Below are 16,931 nucleotides of genomic sequence, written 5' to 3' on the forward strand. Positions count from 1 at the left end.
GGCCGATGTTCTATCCACTGAGCCAAACCGGCTAGGGTGACTTGTCTCATTCTTAAATGTGATGTTTCAGAGAACAATGCATCTCTAATGTTAAAATAAAATGCAATGGAAAAATACCACACAGCTTACATAATGGTAATTTCCAAAATTCTTGGTCAATCACTCCTACTTTGGTGTACATAAGCTTCACCATTTCACCCTCATCATCACCACACCCATTAAATATGATTCATAGCTCAGCCAATCTCCCTAAGCCGCCCTAGCCAACTGGAATCACTCCCTCCCCAAACTACTCTTGGAGCTCTTAGAATAAATATCACAGTCACCATGGTACTGACACAATGGTCCTCAGATGTGTCTTAGTTAGCAAACCGTGTCACTGCAGCTAGATTTCTTGACTCTATCTGTGATTTTATTCCCCACATCTTTGATCTATGGTGCCTTTATCACTTTATAGCTTTTTCTTTCTCCAGGTACCAGCTGTTTAGTGGAGAAGCAAGAATTCAAACTCAGGAATCTCTGACTTTAAATGAATGCTTATCAAACCCATTATTCAGCCCCTTACATTTTGTCTGAGATCTCTCCAGTGTCCCCTCAGTAGCACCCTTAGCAACGTGTTAGCCCTCCTGGGAGGACCCCCAAGTTCTATGAGTTCCTCTTGGCATTGCCATCTGGGCTGGCTGCCCACAGGCAGACCAAGGATCTCCACCTCTGTTCCTACCACTTGTCCAAGCACTGTTCTTACAGGCCCATGACTTCATCTCAACTAAAACCCTTAAATGATAGCAGGTGACAACCTCTAGATGCATCCTCCCCCTCAGAGTTACTGCAGGCAAAAAGGGGCTGATACCCAAAGGCTCTGACCTGGGGCCTGTGGACGCCACACACACGTTGCAGCACTGACCACATCAGATCATGCTTATTTTATTACTTGTGCATTTGCCCCACTATTCTGTGATCTACTCAAGAACAGGGACCAAATCTTACTCATTTCCCAATTGTGTATAGCAGAATGCATGGTGTGCCGCCATAGCAGTGCAACACATCCTGCTTGATTACTGAGTGGATGGATGGATGGATGGATGGATGGATGAAAAAAATTAAAATGGCAGGCCTACAGGAAGGCTAAGACAGGGTATTGAAGAGTCCTGTGACTTTTCTCATAGGAAAACTCTTGGTATCTGCCTTGAAAGATATGGAGGATTTAGAATGGAGATTACAAGAAGCTGGATCAGCTCAACATATGTTAAGGAAGGAAGGAAAGGATGGGGAGGAGGGGGAGGAAGGAAAGGAGGAAGGAGGGAGGGAGGAAGGAAGGAAGGAGCTGAGGCAGAAAGATTTAGGGTTACTCTGTGGATGGCAGGTGAGTAGCACACAAGATGCTCACACCCTCCGACTATCTCTCCTCTACTTCATGGGACTTGATCTTTTAAGATGTTCCTATAGAAGGTTCTAGGTTATTCCAAGGATCTCCTTCTCTCTAATCTTCAAAGCCCATCCTCCCCTCTCTGTAACTGCGTAGCTCCTCCTTCCTGGATGCTGTAAGGTCAGGGCGTATGCCTTTGTGAGTTAGTGACTCTTCCTTTCAGCACCACCCACCTGCCTTCTATCCTTGGCACATGAAACCCCCGCATTCGATGCTCAGTGATGTCACCCATTCCTCAGCACTTCCAGGCCCTGAGCTGACCTGCAGGGAATGCTGGCGCCTGGAACATTGTGGAGAAGAGAGAAGATGGATTCCTGATCACCCACAGGCGACTCCTAGGAACCGAGGGCCTGGAGGTGAGGTTTACGGACAAAAAGTTTTTCGGGGTTGAAATCTTGTGAAATATTTCACAGTCTGTTTGACCACAAAACACTGATTTCTTGGTGTCGTGGATAATTACAACAAGAGGAAGGTTCTAAAGGCAATGAGGGGAACGTGGCTGGAGCCTTGGAATCGCGTTACTGATTGGCTGGTAGTAGAAAGGGAGAAAGACCCGGGAGAAATCCTTGGAACAGAGATCTCCGGAGGGCTTCTAACTGCTTAATCAAACACCTGAACTCAGAGTTACAAAACGAAAGTTTCATTTTCATTCAGGCATTGCCTTCTGGGCTGTGTTGAATCTCAGGCAGACCCCATATCTACATCCCAGACAAAAACCTCAGTGCAGTTCAGTATAATTCAGCATAAAATTTTAATCGCAAGGATTTTTGTAATACGCTAATTGTGATTCTTATCACTCCAACTGTAGTTCCCTTCTCTATACTTACCCTTCCATCGAACACTGACTTGGCTCCGCACCTGTCCTGCCCAGGTGTCCCACGTTCCTTCCTGAGTGCCAGCAAGTTTCTCTCCTGATCCCACCTCCCCTGGCCTAACCCCTCCACCCATTTTCCACACACAACTCACCCTGAATGTCCAGTGTTCTCAGCATAGTCACCACCCCCGAGAACAAGAGATTATTATATTAGGTGCCCAGTTTTACCAGAGAACATGCAGGAGAAAAAGAGGGCACCCAAAGAACTATGGACTTTGTAGTTAGTCACTTATTTTATAGCACTTATCACAGAGGGTAGACTCCTTATTCACTTGTCTTCTGTCCAGCTAGACAATTCATTTATTTTAGGTCATGTGTGTCATATTCCAGACTACATTCCACTGCAAAGTATGGACATGGGACATGGCCTCTGTCAAGTACACGTGTAGGCCTGTGTGGGAAGTATTTGAGCAAGTACCAGAGTTTCCTAGTTCCCTTTTGTCAGACATATTGTCTTATGCTCAGAACTGAGCTGGGAGCGTTAGGTGCTATCACCCTCCTCCAGCAGCATACCCATACTGAGCATCACAAACCCACGAGTCCCTGCCCTGGACTTCTCAGTCCACAGCCTACTCAGAATCAGCTTTTACTGGCTTCCACAAAATCAGCTGAATGTCCATCAAGTGCAGGACCTGCGCTAGGAGGGCCTGTAAGAGAAGCCCAGGCCTCCATCAGAGGAGAGGGAAGCAGAGGGTCCACATTGGAGGCAACAAGAGGAGTATGGGGTCAGTAAGCATCTTTATTGGCCTTTTGAGGGGTTCTGTGACTGACAAGGCCATGGGTCCTTAATATGTCCTCATCCTCTTCCTAAACATGTTCTGAGAGATGTATTCATCTCTTGAGACATCCTTGAGGAAGTTTTTGTCAAAATAGTTCATTCTCTTCCATGGTTACACAGAGACAAGATGCCATAGAAATCCAATTAGAACAGAGTCAGTCTTCTCTTCTATCAAAAGGCCAAATAGGAAAGAGCATCTGTCCACGTTAAGTTCAATTTTCATTTCCTCTTAAATTTCTTAGTTCAGAAGTACAGCCTGGGGTCATAAAAGCATCAGAGAAGAGACTTTGGCCAGAGGCTTTTGCAATACCTCGTTTTAGTCTCTCTTGAGTCATTGGGATGCTCTGCAAGTTGACAAAATGTGTGGTGATGCTGATGTTTCCGTATCTGAGACGATAAGAGTACCCACATCCCAGCGCTGTTGGGAGGATTAACTCAAGAACCAATTCCTGGCTCATAAATGTGCTAAGGAAATATTTGATCTTAAAATTATCTTTATTTTTAAAACCAGGACCATTTCCCAGTTCCATGTTTCTCTTCTTTCCAATTTTCTCACATCAGATATTGTAGAGCCCAACGTCTCCCCTGCATCTACAACCTCTTCAGTTTTATCTCTCATCATTCTTCCCCAGATCCTCATTGAAGAAATTGAGTTAATAATCCTCCCATGGCCTCTCTTTCCTCGCCTGGTCTCTCAACCTCTTTTCTGACCAGACTTCTCATTCTTTGCCTCCCAGCCTCTGGCTCATGGTTGGGGATCCTGGAATCCCTTCTGGATTCTGATGGCGGAAGTCACCTCCAGCAGAGTCTAGGCTTGAGTCAGACCTTTTCCCACATCATGTTGTGGGGATCTTTTCCTTTCGTTGGTGTGGGGCTGAAACCAGCACCCTTCCTCCTCCTGCCCCAACACAAAGTGTTCCCACAGGCCCTTTTGCAGGAAATGGAACTGCTGTGTTTTCTGGCCTAGAGTCAGGATCTGCCTCTTCCCCAAGGTAGTGGTGGCCTGAGGAACAGAGGGAGGAGACACTCCCAGAGCAACCTGGGTTGGAACAAAGTCAAAGAGCCTAGTGGTGCTGAGGAAACAAAAACTTTATTTTTTCACAGGGTCACACACAGGTGACGGGGTAGATGGTGCAGGTTCCCGCAGAGCGGGAGGTGGCCACGCTGTGGGACCCTGGAGTGTGGAGAGAAGGCGCCACTGAGGCCCTCAGCTGCTCTCCAGAGACACCTCAGCGCCGGCCAAGGGCACAGATGCGGGTGCTGAGAGGGCACACACTAGGCAGAGGCTGGTCCCTGGAAGTTTGTCTCCTCTCAAGTCGCTTGTCTCAGCATCAGATCCAGGTCAGCAGCAGCCCCCAGAGCCGTGGCCACAGCCCGAGCCCCCAGGATGCTGACCACTGCCAGTGTCACAGGACTCCGAGCTCTGGCGCCTGCAGCGGTGGGACCTGCGGTGATGCCTGTGGTGGCTCAGGCAGCAGCCACCCTCCGAGGAGCTGGGGCCACAGCCGCCCCCAGAGCTCAGAGCACAGCCAGAGGGGGCTGGGGGCAAACACTGCGCTGGGCTCTTTGGGGGGCACTTCGGGGAGGGGCACTTGGGGGTGCACTTGGGAGGGGGCTGGCACTGCTGCTGGTTCTGCTGGCAGGACATCTCGGCAGGAGGTGAGTGAGCCTGGATGGTTAAAGGAAAAAGTCAGCGCAAGAGCTCCAGGCCAGGGTCTCCTCCAGGAACAGCCTGATAAAGCCCCTGCTCCTCACACCAGCTGCCTCCTCAGCTATGATGCTCAGGAGGAAAACAGAAACGGCTCTCAACTTAAAATGAGCTGAAAAGACAGTTCCCTCACTTGGCCCTCTTTCCAAAAGGACTCCGCATCTGCCTGTCTTCCTGGAAGCATGGAAGCAAACGCACCCCTGTAGGAGCGCCTGGAGGTCTCTGGCAAGTGGGCACCTTCCAGGGTAAGGAGTGGAGGGGATGCTGACAGCCAGGGCCCTGCCAGGTCACAGACCTGGATGCATTCACAAAGGTTCCCTGCTCACTGTCCCTCTCCTATGCCCTGCTGCCCTCCAAGGTCCTCTTCGTGTGCTTGCACACCAGACCTTTCCGAATCCCTCTTCCCCACTGAAGTCTGGGCCCATCTTCCCATCACTCCCAGCTGAGGTCTGGCCCCTTATAGACACTCACCCGGAGCAGAGGAGGCAGGCGAAGTGTGTTCCTGAGGAGGCTGTGGATGGGGAGCCCAGGGCAGGAGCCCTTTTATCCTGTGCTGGGTTGTGACACAGGGCCTGGTCATGCTGCTGCTTTCACAAGCAGGGGGAGGGGACAGCGCCACACACCCCCCTCCCAGGGCTGCAGCTTCTTCCTGCACACATGCCAAGATGCCTGGCAAGAGGGAACCAGGAAATCTTGATGACTGCTCCCCAGGTGTGCTGGGGTCCTGCCATGTCTCCTTTCACTTTGGCTCTGCCCCTTGCATTTGTGCCTGGCAGTGAGGATGTAAAGACAGATGCCTATGGCACATTTCCTGATCTTGAGCATTTCACGCTTAACTGGACAGACATCAGAGAAGTAAACATTTATCTTTGTTACCATGTGATTGTCCTTTGAAACCTCTGTCTTTCAAGCATTAGTTCCCATTTACACTGGATAGTGCCAAGGGTCATGATTTGTTCAGGTATAATCAGCTCCTCATCTCTGGGGATGTTGGTGATCTGAGACCAATGGGCCATGGGAAAGAGGCAAGTTGGGAAATGGATGGAGAATGGGATTCAGGCCTTGTCTTGGTGGGTGGAGCCCCCAAGAGAACTGAAGCTAAAGTAGAATTATACTAGTATAAATGAGCTGACAAAATACCAGAATTATCTACAATAGTGGAGATCGTGAGACTCATATGTAGTATAAAAATCCAGTTTTTTTATATTTAGTTTCTGGTGGGATATATAATATTGATTATAAAAATTTCCTATGAGTGTGAAATATTTAAGAGAGTTATTTGGAGTCAGGAGAATGATTTTAATGTGTGGCTAATTGTGAGGCTGATGATGGTGGTGATGTTATGCGCATCATATCCAATAGAACAGATCTGATCATTTCTAAGGTTTGTGTAGGATGGTTTTTGAATAAAATCTGAACCCTATTGTCTCATTGGATTGTATGATAGTACTAGGGATAAATTTCTCATTGACCTCATTTCTACTATTACAGTGACTGCATTTTGCTATTTTTTTCAAAAAGATTACATTCAGAACTTCAACAAACATTAATCATTTATATTAAAATTAAATGGTGCCCTAGCCAGTTTGGCTCAGTGGATAGAGCATTTGCCCGGGTTGCAAGCTTGATCTTCAGTGGGGGGCATGCAGGTGACAGCCAATCAATGATTCTCTCTCATCATTGATGTTTCTATCTCTCTCTCCCTCTCCCCTCCTCTCTGAATTCAATAAAAATATATTTTTAAAAATTAAATAGTAATTTGAATGAAATATTTCTTTTCTGTACTTTATAGTTTATTGCTGATAGACACGGGTTTGCACTTTACAACTTACCCACTTTGAAGCATAGGAATCCCATGATTTATTTTGAAGTGCCTGTGGGAGGCTGAATTGCACGGGGTCACACAAAATTGGGGCTTGGGAAATGGAAAGGGGAAGAGTTAGAGTTAGCATTGACCCTCCTCGCCGATATTTTTCTGTCTCCAGAAGGAGTCTCTTGCTGAGGGGATATCTGTAGGCTTAACCCTGAATTATGGTAGAGTGCTCATTTCCTTCAGAATGCTGAGGAACCCATCAATTGATATTGTTTAGAAGGCATTATTCAGGAAAGGTGAAATGGGTGCTTTCTCATATCAGACTGGGTGATGAAGCTGAAGAGGAACATAGAGTGTTGAGAGGCGCATGGCTCCATGAGCACCTCTACTTGCCCTGCCTGGGTTTTCTGTGCTTGGACAGGTTACAGGCTCCACATCTCTGTTCAACTCATGGACCATCCCAAGTGATAGCCGGTGACAACATCCGGTTCATTATTCACTGAGTCACTGAAGAGCAACAGGGGACTGACACCCCAAAACTCTGACTTCAGACATGTGGACTATCCACACACACACACGTATTACAGCATCCTCAGCTGGCTCATGCTTATTTCATCACTTGCCTGTCAGTCCTACTACCCTGTCAGCCTAAGAATGGAGGAGCATCTTCTTCACTCTTGACTCACCTTTGGCCCAGCACAACGTGTAATATCTCAATATAAACGGTTTGAAAGAATAAATGATTTTTATGAATAAGTGAATGATAATAAGAAGGGCTCCTACAGGAGAACTGAGGTACAGATATTTGGACAATCTTGGGGGTTCTTAAATTCTTTCTTCCCTTAAAACTCTTGGCACCTTCCATGGAGATGCAAAGGGCTTGGGGCTGGAGAGTGCAACAAGCTGCCCTCTAAACAAGACTCACCCTTACCCTCTTCCAATCCCACCACCCATTTCCTGCCTGCAAACAAAATAAGAAAAGAGGTCCAAGATTTTGTCAGTTCTCACTGGAATCAGAATTCCTCAACTCATCACTTTCTATTTCCTTACTCCTCTTTGCTCAGGAATTTTTCCTATGCTGTGGGTTCAGAGCCTCAAGCTCTGAAATAAATAGGGAGTCATTTTTTTAACTTGATACAATCACATGCAATTATTTGCTTTTTTACTTCTCCTAGAGTCACTAAACTTCCTCCAAGATGTCCTGGAAGCAAAACTAAGGGTAGTATCAAGCCCCTTCCAAGTGGCCCCTTCAGTGCCACTCACATATCCTGCTCAGGGCCCGCCTACAGTCTCTTCCCGCTGAGCCTCAACTCTGGAAGCTGCCTCGCTTCAGCTATGAGAGGTTAATTGGGATCCACATAAGATTCTTAGTCAGGTGGCACTTTCTGACTACCTCTTCCCATTTCCCTTAAGAATGGCTCAGCTTCTTGCCACGGAATGCCATTGTTATGGGGGAGGGAGGAGACAGAACTGACAAGGAACTGGGAGTTCTAAGCAAAGGAAGAAGGACTTTGTGTTTGTTGACTCATCCTTGCCTTCTGATATGGAATGTCCAAAATGTACTCCACGGAGCTGGACCTGAGATCCTGCACTGCCCACTCCTACACCAACTGTGATGACTAAGTCATGAAATTCTCCCCAGATCCATCCAGCCAGACCAGTCTCTGTATTTCCTTGATGTCTCAGGACCACAGGGAGCCAATGCTCCTTGGGATGGGACTCCTAAGATTGGTGACTCTTGGGGAGTTGCCCTCCTGCTCTGGGAGAAGTGACCAGGCCATGATCTTATTGTGATTCTCTGTCATCACAGGATGGCTGTTCTGTGTGTGGGGCCTGCTGAGCACCTGATCTCATGAGGAAAAGGAGGAGTGAGAGGCAGGAGCACCTCATCAAGGCGGAGGTGAGATGAATGAGCCTCATCCATTAATGAGTCCTGTGTGGAACCTTCCAAGGCAGGCATTAGGGATGGGGCTTGGGCAAAGCCTGAGAGACATCCACCAATGTTTCATCAAGGACAGGGAAAACTGGCCATTGACAGTCGTAGACAAGAATATTTTGATCCTTTGAAACTATCCCAAAGTGTGTGTGTGTTACTTTTTCAGCTGCAGCTCCCTCTTCTCTCTTCTACTATCTCACCCCACACCACTATCTTCCACCCCCACTCCTACCATCACCAATGACTCAGGGTTGGAACCCATGGTGGAAAAATGGCTTCCATCCTTGCTGCTATTGTAAGAATAAGACTACCTTCTGATAATCACAAGATATGGGAAAATATTCACTTTTGCAGCAAAGTCTAAACTCTAACTTTTTGTTCACATGCCCCATGGCACTTGAATTCTATATGGGGACCATTTGTCACGGGTGTAACAAATTCTTCTATATATTTTTGATCTGCCATACCCTTCCTGAAAAGGGACACCATACCTCTCCTTTTAAATGCTCTATTCCCATTGCCTGGCCCATAATCATTGCTGAGACAGGGGGAAACAGTCCCAGATTGCTGGCAACAAGCTGGGCTGGTTCTAGGAGCTAGGCCACGTCTTCTCTGATTGAATAAAAGCAAGTTCACAAAACTCCAACATCAGACAAGCTAACTTTGTGACCATGAGGGAGCAAGACAAAAATAAGACCATTCTGAGCACCAACAACACAAGAGCATTATCCAAATCACACAAAAAAAAACGATCAAACATCCCGTTTTATCAGTGGACATGAGGCACTGTTACTTCTTTATCAATTGCAGCTTTAGTCTTGCCCCATTAATCCTGCTTTCTAGCTAAAAATTATTCAGCCCTAACCGATTTGGCTCAGTGGATGGAGCGTCAACCTTCAGACTCAAGGTCCCAGGTTCGATTCTAATCAGGGCCATGTACCTTGGTTGCAGGCGCATCCCCAGTGGGGAGTGTGCGGGGGGCAGCTGATCGATGTTTCTCTCTCATCGATGTTTCTTTTTTTTTTTTTTTTTTGTGCTCAAATCTCATTTTTTTTTTATTGCTTAAAATATTACAAAGGGTATTACATATGTGTCCATTTTATCCCCCCGCCCTAGACAGTCCCCTAGCCTCCCCTATCCCCCAGTGTCTTATGTCCATTGGTTATGCTTATATGCATGTATACAAGTCCTTTAGTTGATCTCTTACCCCCCTACCTCCTGCCCCCCAACCCTCCCCGGCCTCAAACAGATTGTCATCGATGTTTCTAACTCTCTATCTCTCTCCCTTCCTCTCTGTAAAAAATCAATAAAATAAAAATTATTGATACCTAATCATATAAATGCCCCCCTGCTTTCTGAAAGCACCAAATACAGAGCAAAACTTCACTTCCTTGAGCCTTCCCCAAAATTACCTAGCCCAAGCCATTTAATTGTAATATATATGCCTAATGTTTGCTGCAGTTCTGAATGTAATATTCAGGGGGAAAAATAGCAGTCATTGTGATAGTAGAGATGAGGTCAATGAGAAATTCACCTCTAGTACTATCATACAATCCAATGGAAAAATAGGATTCAAACTTTATTCAAAAATCATCCTATACAAACCTTAGAAATTATCAGGTCTGTTCTATTGGATATGATGCGCATAACATCACCACCATCATCAACCTCACCATAAGCCACACACTGAAATCGTCTTCCTGACTTCCAATAATAATCTTCAATATTTTATATTCATAGATCATTTTTATAATCAACACCATATATCTCACAGAAAACTAAATATGAAAAATTGGATTTTTTTATACTAAATATGAGTCTCATGATCTCCACTATTGTAGATAATTCTGGTATTTTGTCAGCAAATTTATATAATTCTACTTTAGCTTCAGTTGGCTTCGGGACCCCACCTACCCAGACAGGGCCTGGATCCCACCCTCCATGGATTTCTCAGCCCATCTCATTCCCGTGGTCCAGTGATCTCAGATCACCAACAGGAGCTGATTGTACCTGAGCAAAACATGACCCTTGGCACTATGCAGAGCAATAGGGAACTAATGCCTGAAAGATAGAGATAGCAACGGACGATCACATGGTAACAAAGATAAATGTTTACTTCTCTGATGTCTGTCCAGTTAAGCGTGAAATGCTCAAGATCAGGAAATGTGCCATAGGCATCTGTTTTTACATCCTCACTGCCAGGCACAAATGCAAGGGGCAGAGCCAAAGTGAACGCGTCGGAGCTGAATGAGTGAAAGGACACATGGCAGGACCCCAGCACACCTGGGGAGCAGTCATCAAGATTTCCCGGTTCCCTCTTGCCAGGCATCTTGGCATGTGTGCAGGAAGAAGCTGCAGCCCTGGGAGGGGGGTGTGTGGCGCTGTCCCCTCCCCCTGCTTGTGAAAGCAGCAGCATGACCAGGCCCTGTGTCACAACCCAGCACAGGATAAAAGGGCTCCTGCCCTGGGCTCCCCATCCACAGCCTCCTCAGGAACACACTTCGCCTGCCTCCTCTGCTCCGGGTGAGTGTCTATAAGGGGCCAGACCTCAGCTGGGAGTGATGGGAAGACGGGCCCAGACTTCAGTGGGGAAGAGGGATTCGGAAGGGTCTGGTGTGCAAGCACACGAAGAGGACCTTGGAGGGCAGCAGGGCATAGGAGAGGGACAGTGAGCAGGGAACCTCTGTGAATGCATCCAGGTCTGTGACCTGGCAGGGCCCTGGCTGTCAGCATCCCTTCCACTCCTTACCCTGGAAGGTGCCCACTTGCCAGAGACCTACTCTGGGCGCTGCTACAGGGGTGCGTTTGCTTCCATGCTTCCAGGAAGACAGGCAGATGCGGAGTCCTTTTGGAAAGAGGGCCAAGTGAGGGAACTGTCTTTTCAGCTCATTTTAAGTTGAGAGCCGTTTCTGTTTTCCTCCTGAGCATCATAGCTGAGGAGGCAGCTGGTGTGAGGAGCAGGGGCTTTATCAGGCTGTTCCTGGAGGAGACCCTGGCCTGGAGCTCTTGCGCTGACTTTTTCCTTTAACCATCCAGGCTCACTCACCTCCTGCCGAGATGTCCTGCCAGCAGAACCAGCAGCAGTGCCAGCCCCCTCCCAAGTGCACCCCCAAGTTCCCCTCCCCGAAGTGCCCCCCAAAGAGCCCAGCGCAGTGTGTGCCCCCAGCCCCCTCTGGCTGTGCTCTGAGCTCTGGGGGCGGCTGTGGCCCCAGCTCCTCGGAGGGTGGCTGCTGCCTGAGCCACCACAGGCATCACCGCAGGTCCCACCGCTGCAGGCGCCAGAGCTCGGAGTCCTGTGACACTGGCAGTGGTCAGCATCCTGGGGGCTCGGGCTGTGGCCACGGCTCTGGGGGCTGCTGCTGACCTGGATCTGATGCTGAGACAAGCGACTTGAGAGGAGACAAACTTCCAGGGACCAGCCTCTGCCTAGTGTGTGTCCTCTCAGTACCCGCATCTGTGCCCTTGGCCGGCGCTGAGGTGTCTCTGGAGAGCAGCTGAGGGCCTCAGTGGCGCCTTCTCTCCACACTCCGGGCCCCACAGCGTGCCCACCTCCCGCTCTGCGGGAACCTGCACCATCTACCCCGTCACCTGTGTGTGACCCTGTGAAAAAATAAAGTTTTTGTTTCCTCAGCACCACTAGGCTCTTTGACTTTGTTCCAACCCAGGTTGCTCTGGGAGTGTCTCCTCCCTCTGTTCCTCAGGCCACCACTACCTTGGGGAAGAGGCAGATCCTGACTCTAGGCCAGAAAACACAGCAGTTCCATTTCCTGCAAAAGGGCCTGTGGGGACACTTTGTGTTGGGGCAGGAGGAGGAAGGGTGCTGGTTTCAGCCCCACACCAACGAAAGGAAAAGATCCCCACAACATGATGTGGGAAAGGGTCTGACTCAAGCCTAGACTCTGCTGGAGGTGACTTCCGCCATCAGAATCCAGAAGGGATTCCAGGATCCCCAACCATGAGCCAGGGCCTGGGAGGCAAAGAATGAGAAGTCTGGTCAGAAAAGAGGTTGAGAGACCAGGCGAGGAAAGAGAGGCCATGGGAGGATTATTAACTCAATTTCTTCAATGAGGATCTCGGGAACAATGATGAGAGATAAAACTGAAGAGGTTGTAGATTCAGGGGAGACGTTGGGCTCTAAAATATCTGATGTGAGAAAATTGGAAAGAAGAGAAACATGGAACTGGGAAATGGTGCTGGTTTTAAGAATAAAAATAATTATAAGATTAAATATTTCCTTAGCACTGACATGAGCCAGGCAGGATCCCAGCTGTTTGGCATACGGTTCTTCAGTTAATCCTCCCAACAGCCCTCATTATCTCACATTGCAGACACGGAAACATCATCATCACACATTTTCTCAACTTGCTACAAATCAATGCAACGAACACACTACCCTGATTTCCTTCAAAGTAATAGAATTCTCTCTAAATTACCTTCTTCCAGCCCAGCTCACTGTGTTTAATGTTGCTTTTTACGTTTATATCAGTAAGATTCCAAACCACGTAGGTCATAATTGCAATAGGACCCCATCTGGGGAAGAGAGGTTGTCCCTGATTTTAGACAAAGTGATACCATCAACTGACCACATCCTGCTGGACCTAGCCCAGATGTCTACGCCTCCATGAAATCTCTTCTTCCCTGGCCCTCCACACACTCCCCGATCCCCGTGTCCGTACAGAAGCAGGGTCCCACTATCACACCTGTGAGTGTTTGCTTATCTGCCTGTCTCCTCCCTGGAAAGTGAGCCCTGAGGCGTCCAATTCCCCTCCCCCACACTCACATTTCTGTAATGCCTGTCCCTGCCCTGCCCACCCCTGATGCTAACTTGCACTGAGGATGCTGTGCTGCCAGCTCTAACGGGACCAGAGCAACCTCGACAGGCTTGGTGGCCAGCAGCAGGCTGGCTGGAGCCCTGTGTGCTGATGGCTAGGCATCTGTGCTTCCAGACCTCAGAAACCTCTGTGCCGGGATATGCCTCCACAGCCACCCAAAGGGACCCACATCGGCCCCAAAGCACAAGGACTGTTCAGAGGCCCTGAGGCCAGGGAAAGGCAGACCTGGATCAAAGACAGTAATCAAGAAGGCAGATGAGCAGAGATAAGACATCCGCAGCTCTGCCCACATCAGCTGGTTTCCAGGTCCCTGGCAGCTGGCTTCGAGAGTGACCAGAGACACCTAGTGGCCAACTGTGGCCGGTGTTCCTCAGCCTTGCCCCAGAGACAGCTAGCTTCCACATCAGTGGGGAGCTGCCCCAGCTGATGAAGCAATTAGCAGCTCCACGGGGCAAAAAGTACCCAAAGTTGGAAAAGTTTATTTTTTTAAATCCACAAACAATAACCCTGGCGGAGTGGCTCCATCTGTTGGAATATCATCAGGTACACCAAAAGGTTGTGGGTTCGATTCCCTGTCAGAGCTTCTCTCACTGTTCTCTGGTATTGTTGTTAAAAGGTCAGTGGTGTTGTTGTTTTAAAAATACTAACACATTTTAGCCCTGGCTGGTGTGGCTCAGTGGGTTGGAGCCACACCGGCCACGGGAAGGTCTTGGTTGGATTCCCGGTCAGAGCAGTCCCTGGGTTGCAAGTTCCCAGGTTCCATCACAGCCCTGGTCAGGTGCATGTGGGAGGGAGCCAATCAATGTTTCTCTCTCACATCGATGTTTCTCTCTCTCTCCCTCCCTCCCCAGGCCAGTTCTCTAGAGAGTGAAGAGGTTGGGGCTAGGGGGCTAGGAAGAAACCCTTTGGTGATAATACCTTAGGATTTTACTCTCTCATACTTGTGCACTCGCCCAGTTAGGAAATTCGTAGTCTCTATTTTCTTCCTAGTTGTCAATACAACTTAAAACTACATTAAATTAGAAAGAAAAAAGCTAAACCTACATTTTAAACTCATGGAACACTTATGAGATTTTATTGTTAAATGTTCCCAAACTACAATTGGGATTTAACAGGCTCTGCTATGTGGTTTTCTGAACTGTCACCAATAATTTCAAAACTGCTTTCCTCTTGTAAATGGTCCCACATTTGCCTGAAGGGTGATGCCATGAATACCACGTGAACCTCAGTTCCACATCAGTAGGCAGTTGTTAGCAGAAAATGATAGCTCTAGGCCAGGGGTGGGCAACCCCTGGCATGCGTCCCAAACATGGCACGCCAGTAACTTTTGCTGGCATGTGAAACCCTCTCTTATAATCCTTCCATTTACAATTTTTTTCTTAATATCGACTTTTTTATTTTTCAGATAAATTCAGTGTAGGTGCATCTCAGATCAATAAATAATTTTACATAACAAGTTACCTTAAAGACCGTAGACATGGATTGACGAGAGAGGGGAAGAGCAATTTCTATGCCTCTGCCTTAACTCTCCCTGCCTTCCTAGATCCGACCAGTGTTTTGGTTTCATCCATATACACTTGTGAATCTTTGTTCTCAGTGATGACTTTTGTTAAGTCTTGTAATAGGAGTAGCCTGACAGATGAAAGTAGTAGCATATCTCTGAAGGTCACAAAATATAAACCTGATGTAAATTCTCTGTCATCAGTGATGCAGCAGCAAAAGTCCCACTGATAATATCAAACAGAGTCATAAATTTTTCTGTGGGACTATCAGTATACATGTATACATTTAAAAATAAATGTATTTTTCATCATCATATACTGTGTTTTTGTCGCTCAAATGAATTTTATTATTTCTTCAAGGTTCTTCACATAGGTACACCTTAAGAGATATCAAGTAGGCGTAACATGTTCTCAAAACATTAGGGTTGGCACGCAGAAGAATTTTGAGTCAGAGATTTTGCTGGTTTTGGCACGCACTCACAAAAAGGTTGCCCACCCCTGCTCTAGGTGGTAATTTGTTTCCCTAGCAACATACACACACACACACACACACACACACACACACACTCACATATACCAGTGTTTACCTATGTGCTTTTCTAGCTCCAGACACTAAGCGTCACTTGGAGTCCAGAAATAATTGGCATACTTATTTCACATAATTCTAGAGTAGGTGGAGTAAGCAGTCTGTTTAGGTCGATGTCTAGCAAAGGGTGACCAGATGGCTGTATCTCCTTGATGAAATTCTTTAGGTTGTCTGTAGGGGGTGGTGTGGGACAGGGGAAGGAACCTGGGATGGGGATCCAGGGCTCTAGGCTTAAACAGAGCAATGCAGCTTCCTCTCTTATGGAGACAATAACAATAATAATCCATGTCTGCCTACACAGCGGTGCTGAAAATCAAATAAAGAGTTAAAGAAACTGGACCTAACAGGTTTGGCTCAGTGAATAGAGCGTCAGACTGCAGATTGAAGGGTCCCAGGTTCGATTCCGGTCAAGGGCATGCACCTTGGTTGCGGGCACATGCCCAGTGGGGAGTGTGCAGGAGGCAGCTGATTGATGTTTCTCTCTCATCGATGTTTCTAACTCTCTATCCCTCTCCCTTCCTCTCTGTAAAAAAATCCATGAAATATATATTTTTTAAAAAGAGTTAAAGAAACTGTGGGCTAAACTCCAAATTGATAAAAATGACTATGTATGAAAGAGGTGGGACAGGAAAAAATGCTGGACTTTGTTTTAGAGTTTTGACTTCAGAATAATGTAAATTTTTAACACGTGAATAAAAACAAAAGTATTAAAATTAAAAATTTTTAAACAGTGAAAACAAACTAACAAATGTATGCAACTGTATATGAAGTAGGTAATATAACTACAATGAGAAAAGAGTTATTTCAAGTCGTTTTAAAGCAGTATTCTGACTACATCTCTATTCCAAGGACAAAAAAAAGTTTCAAAGAAACCTTACATAGCATTGGATGGTCTTATCAGTAGTAGTAATATTGGCATTGGCATTTGGAAAATGTTATTGCTATATTGCAAGATAAAACAAAAAAAGGCCAAAATTTTCCATGTAAGAGTTGGAAAAGTTCAGAAATAATATAAAGGAAGGATATATCCCAAAATGTTAATTTAAATGGAAATGCCATTTTTCATTCATGATATTTTTCTTTAAAAATGGATTTCCTGGTGTTGTCTATGAAGATATCTTGCAGCAATAAAAGCTTAGTAGTATTTTTCATCCGTGCTGCCCATATTATGGTTTCTAAATACCATGTCCCACTAAAAGAAAGCAGGAGTCCTTGGAGAAATGGTTGAGGCTAGATCTGAAGCAGGTGATGCACAGGATGACCCTTATTTTACCAGAAAGCAAAGAAGCTATGGCAGAGGCTGTGTCAAAAAAGACACAGGAAGCTTAAAAAAGGAAAATTTGAAAATCAAAAGCAATAATCGTTGCAGTTGAGCAAGGCACATCAAAAAATAGAAAAATCCATGAGTTCATAATGATACTTCCTTTTTAAAAAAAATGGTTATTCCTGTGGTCAGGTGGCTCAGTTGGTTGGAGC

General features: G+C 46.7%; 2 protein-coding genes across 2 annotated transcripts; one reads left to right on the plus strand and one right to left on the minus strand.

Moving 5' to 3' along the window:
* Nucleotides 1-4,420: 4,420 nt before the first annotated feature.
* LOC308533748 (late cornified envelope protein 3A-like) lies at nt 4,421-4,726 on the minus strand (the record flags this gene model as incomplete). The annotated part of the gene is made up of 1 exon (XM_081111847.1): nt 4,421-4,726. One exon carries the CDS (start codon nt 4,724-4,726, stop codon nt 4,421-4,423), a length of 306 nt encoding a protein of 101 aa, XP_080967973.1.
* A 6,866-nt stretch (nt 4,727-11,592) lies between these two features.
* LOC308534578 (late cornified envelope protein 3C-like) lies at nt 11,593-11,898 on the plus strand (the record flags this gene model as incomplete). The annotated part of the gene is made up of 1 exon (XM_081113116.1): nt 11,593-11,898. One exon carries the CDS (start codon nt 11,593-11,595, stop codon nt 11,896-11,898), a length of 306 nt encoding a protein of 101 aa, XP_080969242.1.
* Nucleotides 11,899-16,931: the final 5,033 nt, after the last annotated feature.

The sequence above is a fragment of the Myotis nattereri genome (genome assembly GCF_964212035.1).
Source record: "Myotis nattereri genome assembly, chromosome: 18".
In the NCBI taxonomy this organism is placed as follows: Eukaryota; Metazoa; Chordata; class Mammalia; order Chiroptera; family Vespertilionidae; genus Myotis; species Myotis nattereri.